Here is a 10,166-nt window from a genome sequence, read left to right as displayed (position 1 = left end):
TCGAGGCAGAGGGAACAGAAAACTGCAAGAACCAGAGGTGGTGGGTGACATCAAGAAAACAGCATTTTCTGGCACAACTGGGAAGTTGCACATGTGAACTCAAAGTGATTGTGACAGCATGCACAAAACTTACACAAGCTCAAGCCAGACAACGGTGCAGCATGGGGGGAGGGAGTGATAGCCATAAGGTCTCACTCCTAGCTGAGGAGCTAGTATTGACCCTTAATAGGTGCTGAGAGAGAGAAAGTCAGTTTTTTTTTTTTTTTTTTTTTTTTTTTCCCCGTAGTGTTACTCTTGGTAGGCAGACCACACTACAGGGAAGCTCCACACCTGAAAGTAGCTGAACAATACAACTTGGAATCAGTGGGTTTTAAAGGAAAGAAAGAGAACGTGAAATTGTGTGGGTAGGGACGTAAGGTGAATCTGAGAGGTATAGGAGAATGAATATCATCAAAATATGGTCATTGTATGAAATTCTCAAAGAATTACTAAAATATGATTTTAAAAAGATATAGTTAAAAATATATTTTAAAACACAATTTTATATTACTATGTCCTTTAAAAATATATGGTAAATTTTATACACTCTATTTCAGTATTACCATACCCTTTTGGTATGCGTGTTTTATGGTATGCATTTTATTATTTAGAGGAACATTTACTTTTAAGCATAAAAAGAAGCATTTATGTGCATAGAAGCCCATGGGAATGACAATCACTCTTACAGGGCAGAAGGTCTAAAACCTTCCAGGGATAAGAAAATGACCAAAAAATATGCAAAATATGCAAAGACGGAAATTGCCAACAAGGAAAAGGAACACAGACAATGCAACTCACAGATACATACTGGCCAAAGCAGTGCACCTGAATTCCTGGAACACTTGTTCTGGACTAATCCAATCCTATGGCAATGCTGAGTGAGCAGAACCTCAACAATGAATAATAACCACCATAAAATCCAGCACATGTGCCACAGAGGCAGGGCAGCATTGAATCGAGTTCATTCCCTCATCAGGAATTATTCACCATTTATTTTGTGTTGGGGTCTGTACTGGGTCTTGAAATGATTATGAAATTGTCAGAGAATGTACTTTGAGGAGCTATAGGCTAGTGGAAGAATTAAACATACACCCATGCAAACACACCATGAGCAACTAAATTTCAGACATCTCTACAAGGAACACACATACTCCCCCAACCCCCTCCACCGTATCTATACAAATATTTTAATATCTGGGGCCATGATATATTCAATCAGTCCTTTATATAGGAGGATATGAGGATTAAGTGTGAATTATTCTTAACCATCGATGGACTAGGACTTCATATAGTTTAGTTTTAGTTCAATTAAGCACAGTTCTATAATATACATCATATACTTGTTATGGTTCTGGTGCTTTCAACCCTTCAAGATTAAGTGGGGTCTTAGGGGGTGGAGCCTAGCTAGCAGAAGTAGGCCACTGGGAGTAGAGCTGTCCCTGGTTCCTCTCTGGTTAAAGGTTTCAGTTAGTATCTGGTTGCGGTTCTCCTCTACCTAGATTAACCCTTCTCCTGAGACTCTCCTCATTCTTACAGTGTGTACTCATTCCTTTTGTATTGCTGTGACAGACATCTGTCAAAAACAAATCAAGAGGGGAATGATTTGGTTGGGCTCACAGTTTCAGAGGGTTTCAGTTCATGAATGCAAGGTAGGCATGCTACGGAAGTGTCACTCACAGCAGTGAGGGCTTCATCACAGCAGATTAGGAAGCAGAAAGTCAGAGAGGAACCAGGGACAGATCTACTCCCAGTGGCCTACTTCTGCTAGCTAGGCTCCACCCACCAAGACCCCACTTAATCTTGAAGGGTTGAAAGTACCAGAACCATAACAAGTGTATGATGTATATTATAGAACTGTGCTTAATTGAACTAAAACTAAACTATATGAAGTCCTAGTCCATCGATGGTTAAGAATAATTCACACTTAATCTACTTCTGCCAGCTAGGATCTACCTCCTAAGGCCCCACTTCCTGCAAAATAGTGCCATCACTGGGGACAACTGTTCAAAACATGAACCTGTGAGGGCATTTCAGATTCAAATCATAGCACATGATGCCCTGCACTGTGGGTCTCATCCCTGGGTCATAGATGTCCTAATCACACAGCTAAAGTGTCATCATACTCTACACCATCAGGTGTGTGTGGGGGTTTCTTCCTTCTAATACCTTCAGCAGGAATACTATGGTGCATGGTTGGTCACACAGGAATGGCTCTCGTTTTAGGAGTGTGTATTAGTTACTATGCTTGTTATTACCAAAATACTTGGTAAGAAGCAACTTAGGGAAGTGTTTGCTTTGGCATACATAATCCATCACGGCATCCAGAACATGAGGCACCCACAGTCAGGAAGCCGAGAGCGGTCAACGTTAGTGCTTGGGTCCTTTTCTCCTTGTCACTCAATCCAGGATCCTACCCCGTGAAACGGTGTTACCACATTTGGGGCAAGTCTTCACTGTTTAATTAAACCTTGCTGCAAACACCCTCATAAACACACCCAGGAATTGCTTCCATGGTAATTCTAAATCCTGACAAGTTGACAGGATTAATCATTACAGGGAGAGATCCTGTGTTTTTTTTTTTTACTTTTCTGAACCTTGGGTGACCTGGCAATTTCTGGCCAGCCATTTCTCTAACTACACCTGGCTCTTTTGGTAAAAGAATAACATAGGTTGAGTTAAGAAAGAAAGATTTCTAGACCTGCTGTAGCTCGATAATTTTATGATTTAACTATATCACAGTCATGCCCGCTATATCAACATTTACCTGAACTTTGCGGCCGAAGTAACATGGAAGAAGATCAACCAGTATAATCATGTCATCCTAGTTTGTAGGAATTCCATTTCTCTCTCATTTCTCATTTTATATCCAAAACTGTACAGATCCACTGTTAGCCAAATTGGCATTTTTGAAGTACTTTTTTTTACTTTTGTGCATAAAATATCAAACTATATATTATATAAACTATATATTATATAAAAAAGTAGATCTGTGTTTTAAATGAAATAAATGTACATGCATTTTGTTTACTCTTTAAAAATGTTACCAAATACTCTACATCAGTTATGTACTGAACACAGGAAGCTCCTTTGAACTTATACACTCACGAAGGAAACTGACACAGACACTAATAACTGTTATGTAGGTCAATGTGATAAACGGAGCATTGGCCACAGTCAGGGAAGGAGGGGGGACTTGAACCAGCAGTGGGGAGGCCAAAGAAGACCTCCTGGAAGGACAACACAGGAGCCGAGTCCTAAAGAAGCACAGCAGTTCCCAGGACAAAAGAAGACAACACTGAGCAGACACAGGAGAACAGGCTTGCACAGGGCAGAGGGCAGGAGCAGCCTGTGATGCTCACAGCATGCACAGAAAGATAATACAGGAAGAGAGGGAAAAGATGATAGAAGAAGGGTAGGGGGCCCCTTACAAGAGCTTTCTTCCACAGTGGAAGACGGCATCTCACTGTTAAAAAGTCTCCAAAATACTCCAATTGGGAGAGTCCACGTTAGATTCATGTCTTGTCAGATCACTCCTGAAATAAATTGGAGGCAAAAGAAGCTGAGCATGAAGCTGCCTACTTCAGCTGAGAAATGCTGAGGGCTGAGGAAAACAGCAGCAAGATGAGAGGGAAGAGAGAACAGATGCAGACGGCATCCCAGAGGCAATGCCAGCAGGAGCTGGTGACGGGCTGCGGGTGGGACCCAAGCAAGCAGTCACGTCCAGGAAGACCCCTGAGTGTCTTGTGATAACCAAATCTTCCCCCTCCTCAACAAAATTACCTCTCCCCGGCTGTGAGGCCATCTGCCAATGTCCAACCCATGGCAGCTTCCATTTCCAAATGGAAGCCTTGAATCAACAGAAATGATTTCTAACGTATATCAGATCTTAAAGTCCTAAGGGCCAAAGACCAATCAACTGAATCAAAGTATGTAAACCACAAATGATTCCCATCTATTCACCACATGAAGCTATGAAGTGTTGTACATAAAACTTCAAGGTGAGTGAATGAAGCCATGATTAGGTGGTATAATATTCTTGGGGAATATTTTATCCACAGCAAGTACTGCCAAACCAATTAATAACAGCTGAGTCTCCATATGCCAGAGCAATCAGGCCTATGACTGGACATTATAAGAAAATAGAGCCTTCACCCCCAATTTCTATGTTTCTCTAATACTCATAAATACTTAATTTAAATTGCAAGACAGAAAGGTCAGCTTACCAGCTTAACACCAGGAAGCTAAGCTGAAAACCATAGAGCTTTTGCCTCCATTTGAATTAATATTCTAGTATTCACTCTTCTATTGATTTGTAAAGATGGTTTTATGGTAGATACTTTATATTTACACTAAAGAAACACGATCCATATTCACTTTATTGTGCCATTTTGACTCATTTCTGACAAGGGGAAAATACACATATTTTCCTCACACCAAGGAAGTGAGTATGGCTGTCATCGTCTGACTTAAGATGCTGGAGAGTCTTCATAAAGGACTTCATCTACCTTCATGTCGTGCTCATCCACTGGGACCTGGGGACAGATCTGCTCTTTGAAAGCCAAAGCCAAGGTGTAGGGCTTCACTTCCTGATGCTGCACACAGCGCTTCAGGTAGGTGTCATAGTAGCCCTTGCCCCGTCCAAGCCGGTTGCCATCTCTGTCAAACCCGAGGCCTGGCAAGAAGATGAGGTCAAGTCCACCTGTGGGAACAGGAATGTATTTGGAGTATCAATGATTACTGCAAGATCACTTCAGGATAGCATCTGGGTTTTATTTCTGATAATATCAATGCTTTTTATAATTTTTAAAGAAATACATGATCTTTGTGAAATTATGAAAAAATCAAGTTGAACAAAGAAGGAAATAATTATTCAGCTACTTAGTTAGTCCTGTATTCATCCTCCAGCAGTTCTTGGCAGACTCCTAGCCTCATCCACACCAGCCAGAGGGTTCTCCATGGGCAGAGCCTCACAACTTCCTTTAATTCTAACATGCAGCTGATTCTACACCTGTCCGGTTTGGGAGGCAGTACCCTGGGATAATGACAGATGGAGGGGTGTGAGAGGGTAAGGGAAAAGCAGAAAAGATGGAGCTGTTTTCGTAGCTATTAAGAGTATCAAGCAGCCCACTCCTCCTTCTCTCCCTCCCATTGACAGGCAAAGGTAGGCTCAGACTTTCAGCTTAGCTGGGGGCTAACCACTCAGACAGCACTGTTGACAAGGAATACTATGGTTGGAAGCCAAGGACTCTCCAGCACAGGGTGCTAGAAGTAGTGGTGTTCAGACTGCCAGCTAGACTGGCCCCTGCTTTAAGCAGCTGCTGACTTCCTGTGAGGTGAACTCCACTTCCTGTTCCTGGCATGTACCTGTCCACCCTACCTGGCAACATCCCACACTGAAGAGCTCAGGTGCAGTCAGATTCAATCCTCTAAGCCTGCCTATCTATTCCAAGACCTGTTTGCTAAAAAATGGGTGTCACTGACCTTTCCTCTCTGCCCTGTCCCTGTCATTTATCACTATAGAAATGAACAGTGTTCTGGACACTTGGATTGAACCCTACTCCCTAGGGTCCTCTTTATGTTTCCAGAGCAACTGACTTAAAGTTCTGTCTTCTAACCCAGCTACACACATACATTCTCTGTGAATTTCACCTCTCCACAATGAGAAAAAGGCATTTTATAAAGTCCTCAGAGGGGACCCAGAGTCCCTGCCTTCAGGAGATGGCAGTTCAGTTAAAATAAAAACTCAGACCAAGACAACATCTCTATCAATTGTCCCAAACAACCAAGACAAGGGCTCTAGAGACTCCAGCAGAAACTAAGTAAATCTAGCTGGGTGAAAAGATCAGGTCATGGGGTATTTTGATTTGGCGTGGATTTTTAAGAACATGTCAAGAGTCAGGTTATAGCCTAGAAACCGAAAGAAGGGTAGCAGGAGCAGTGTGTTGACAAGGGGCAGGCAACAGTTTTGTTTGCTGGAGAAGGAAGATAGGGGTAAAGAGTAAGAAGAGAGATAGGTGTGCAGTTCTCTCCAGCACTAGCCATAAAAGTACAAAATGATAGGACATGGCATGCAGATTTCTCAGAAAATTAAAAGTAGAACTACCATAAAATCTAGCAATCCTACTCCTAGATGTTATCCAAAAGAATTAAAACACGATCTTAGAGGGTCTTTGCCCTTCCATTTTCACTGTAGAATTGTACACAACAGCCAAAAGGTAGAGTAGCCTACATGTCCATCACAGTATCAACTGATCAAAACAAACAAAAATGACAACAACAAAAAACAAATCCCGTAAAAAACAATGACATCGTGAAATTTGCAGGCAAATGGGTGGAACTAGAAATATCATCCTGAGTGAGGTAGCCCAGACTCAGAAAGACAATTATGATATGTACTCACTCATAAGTGGATACTAGATGTAAAGCAAAGGATAACCAGACTACAACCCACAGCTCCAAAGAAACTAGGAAACAAGGAGGACCCTAAGAGGGATGCATGGATTGCCCTGGGAAGGGGAAGCAGATGAGATCTCCATGAGTAAACTGGGGGTGAGGAGGGCAATAGAGGGGAGGGGATGGGCGTTGAGAACATGAGGGAACAGGATGGTTGAGCTGGGGGAGGGACGGAGTGGGAGAGCAATGAAAGAGATATCTTGATAGAGGGAGACATTATAGGGTTAGGGAAAACCTGGTGCTAGAGAAATTCCCAGGAATCAACAAGGATGACCCCAGCTAAGACTCCAAGCACTAGTGGAGGGGGTGCCTGAGCTGGTCTTCTCCTCTAATCAGATTGTTGAACACCGTAACTGTCATCATAGAGCCTTCATCTAAAAACTGATGGAAGCAGATGCAGAGATCCACAGCCAAGCTCCAAGAGTCCAGTCAAAGAGAGGGAGGAAGGATTATGTGAGCAAGGGGGTGGGGTTAAGGTCATGATGGGGAAACCTATAGAGACAACTGAATCAAGCTTGTGGGAATTCATGAACCCTAGACTGACAGCTGTGGAGCCTGCATGGGACCAGACTAGGCCCTCTGCATGTGGGAGGCAGTTGTATAGTTGGGTCTGTTCAAGGGGACCCCTGGCAGTGGAATCAAGATCTATCCCTGGTGCATGAGCTGGCTTTCTGGAGCCCATTCCCTATGGTCAGACACCTTGCTCACCCCTGATGAAGTGGAGAGAGGCTTGGTCCTGCCTCAACGAAGTATATCAGGCTTTGTTTACTCCTATGAGAGGCCTTACTCTTTTGGAGGAGGGGATGGGGGATCTGTGGTTGGTATGTAAAATGAATTTAAAAATTTCTTGAATAAAAGCAACAACAAAAAACAAATCCCAGCCGGGCAGTGGTGGCGCACGCCTTTAATCCCAGCACTCGGGAGGCAGAGCCAGGCGGATCTCTGTGAGTTTGAGGCCAGCCTGGGCTACCAAGTGAGTTCCAGGAGAGGCGCAAAGCTACACAGAGAAACCCTGTCTCGAAAAACCAAAAAAAAAAAAAAAAAAAAAAAGAACAAATTCCATGGAACATCCATGTGGTAATATATTAATCTACCATAAAATAGAAGAAAATTTTATAATAGTGGGCATTGATGAACTGTGAGGATACTACGTTAAATGAAAAAAAAATCACATAAACACATGGACTATCTGATTCCACCTGCAGGCATCTAGAATAGTAAAACTTTTATAAACAGAAAGCAGAATGCCCTTTGCCAGAGGCCTGAGGAAGATGCTTTTGATAAACCCAGCATTCAACATTTTAGTCATGCAAGATGGAAAAGTTCTAGAGGTCTGTGATTTGACATTGTGTTTATAGCCAAAACAAATGCACTCTACACCTACAATTTAAGAGGTTACATCTCATGTGGCATACTAGATAACATAATAAAAAGTATAAAAGCAAAGCAACAGAAAAGGAAGGCAACAGAACAGCCAGGAGAACCACCAGTGCCAGCTGCTAAGAGGAGAAGGCAGAGATAACCACCAGTGCCAGCTGCTAAGAGGAGAAGGCAGAGATAACCACCAGTGCCAGCTCCTAAGGAGAGAAGGCAAAGTTCTGGAGCCGCTATATTTATGCTGGTGGAAGAACAGAATGCAGAAAGGAAACAGATGAGGAAAGCCATTCTTCGCCCTCAGGCTAGAGGTAAGCTTGCTGTCATTGCCCTCTTCCCTGCTCCACCCTGCGCTTGGTCTGCTGCTCTCCCTGGAGTCTACCTCATAGAGCTGAGTGTATATGTCTCAGTGACTCCACTGGGTAGCAAATTTCCTTGCATGCCCTAATTTTTTCCAAGTCATGCTGCATGTTTGAATTTTAATAGACTTTTAGAGCACAAAGACCCTAAAAGACAAGTACATTATCTTCAGATAGATCAATCCTGGCATGACACCCCCTACTTTAATACCTCTAAAGTACATATATTTGGATTAAAGAAGTAATATTATAGGGCAAAATGAGAAAGTTTATCTTCGCAAGGCTGTTAGTTTGACGTGAACTCTAGAGCTAATAAGCAGAAGCGAGAATGGCCTTTGGACTGTTAGGTAACTCAGGGATCTGAAACTTCAGGGTCCTGGCATTCTACTGGGGATGTTGGCTGTGTGTCCCTGCCCATAGGATTACCCCCACCCAACAACCTTCTACCACTTGTGGACTGTGGCCCCAGGTTCCAGTAGTTACTTAGGAAGTCTTTTCTGGTATGCTCCTACATCTGCTATTTGGTTTTTCTGAATACATATTACATCCCTTACTTGACTTCATCCATCTGTAGTTGAAGTTATTCCTGTGCCTTGCTACCATCCTTTCTTCCCTTCTCTCCTCTTTGCCTGACACACACACACACACACACACACACACACACACACACACACACACACACACCCCTCTGGTAATCTTCACACATCATAACACTACTTCTGGATGCCTCCTTTCCCCAGTGATGAAGAAATTAGTGGGACAAGAAAATTAGGTATGGGCTCAACAAGCTTTCCATGCCACACACACTGGAGTGTGACCCTAGACACACCCTAACGTACCACAAAGTCAAAATTCAGTAGGAAAAAAAGAAAAGCCTTCCTTCTTCATGTATATTCTTCCTGAAGCTCTGGCTTGGCCCTGTTTTCAATCACCAAAGGCTCATTAACAGAGGACAATGATAAATTAGCACAGATATTAACACAGCGTAGACCACAATCCTGATTTTGTTTAACCCCTTGTGCTCTGGCTTCATAGGCCCTGCTGGAGTAGAATGTAATTAACTAGGACAGGCAAAAAGCTCCACTCATCAGGATTGCAATAGGAACTTCAAGAAGAGGTCTCTGGGGATCACCAAATCCTTCTGCACAATCACAGTTTATTGTTTATAATTCTTGGGGGAGGTGTAGTTTCATAGCTTTCTTGCATTCAAAACTGTAAAGCTTACCTTGGCCCCAGCCTTATATCCTGTGTTTGTTTACAATCTTTCTTTTTCCCCTTATTTGGTACTGCTCTGAAGGCAGCTGGTAAGGGGCAAGGACCATGCTCCTTCCTACCTGTGGGATCAAGGGGCAAGTCACTTTCCAGTCTGTGTTTCAACATTACCACCTGCAAATCTGCTTGGTCACCTGCTGATCACGAACATTAAATTAGATAGTGCTTATGAACTCTACGGTTAAGTATCGTCTACAATAATCACATTATTATGAGACTTTCTCTTGGGAATTAAGAAATATGAGGCACCATTTCGTGAACAGGCTGGCAGAGAAAGGGATGGAGTTCCTGTGGAACGCCCAGTGAAATCAAGCACACCTACTTACTCCAGTCTTCCCTTAGAACTGATTTCTGCATTCTTTCTTCCCCAGGGCTCAGCCAAAGAGGGAGCAAGAAACTAGGAGAGTGCAGGTGAAGAACCAGAGTTAGGTTGGTTGATTTTTTTTTTTTTTCTGTAGAGGGCCAAACAATAAATAATTCAGGTTATGAGACACTGTGGGCCACAGGTCAGTTTTGTACTATGAAAGCAGCCATAGACAATATATACATGGATAACTGGCTATGCTTATTTACTATCACATGGATAACTGGCTATGCTTATTTACTAGCACAGGTAGGGGACCAGACTGGGCCCACAGGTTGCAGATGCTACCATCATGGTTTACAGAA

The 10,166-nt window shown here is 42.8% G+C and overlaps 1 protein-coding gene across 4 annotated transcripts in view; it reads right to left on the bottom strand.

The window, feature by feature from the left end:
* Positions 1 to 4,397: 4,397 nt before the first annotated feature.
* The window catches only part of Mthfs (methenyltetrahydrofolate synthetase), a 33,523-nt gene continuing 27,754 nt past the window's right edge, over positions 4,398 to 10,166 (bottom strand). For all 4 annotated transcript variants that reach the window (XM_059267052.1, XM_059267056.1, XM_059267055.1 and 1 more), the window contains one exon: positions 4,398 to 4,738. In XM_059267052.1, coding sequence (XP_059123035.1) covers positions 4,506 to 4,738 — 233 coding nt within the window. In that variant the 3' untranslated portion in view covers positions 4,398 to 4,505. The remainder of the gene's footprint in view (positions 4,739 to 10,166) is intronic.

This window comes from Peromyscus eremicus, chromosome 7 (genome assembly GCF_949786415.1).
Source record: "Peromyscus eremicus chromosome 7, PerEre_H2_v1, whole genome shotgun sequence".
Taxonomy (NCBI): Eukaryota; Metazoa; Chordata; class Mammalia; order Rodentia; family Cricetidae; genus Peromyscus; species Peromyscus eremicus.
This window is presented reverse-complemented; position numbering and strand designations above follow the sequence as displayed.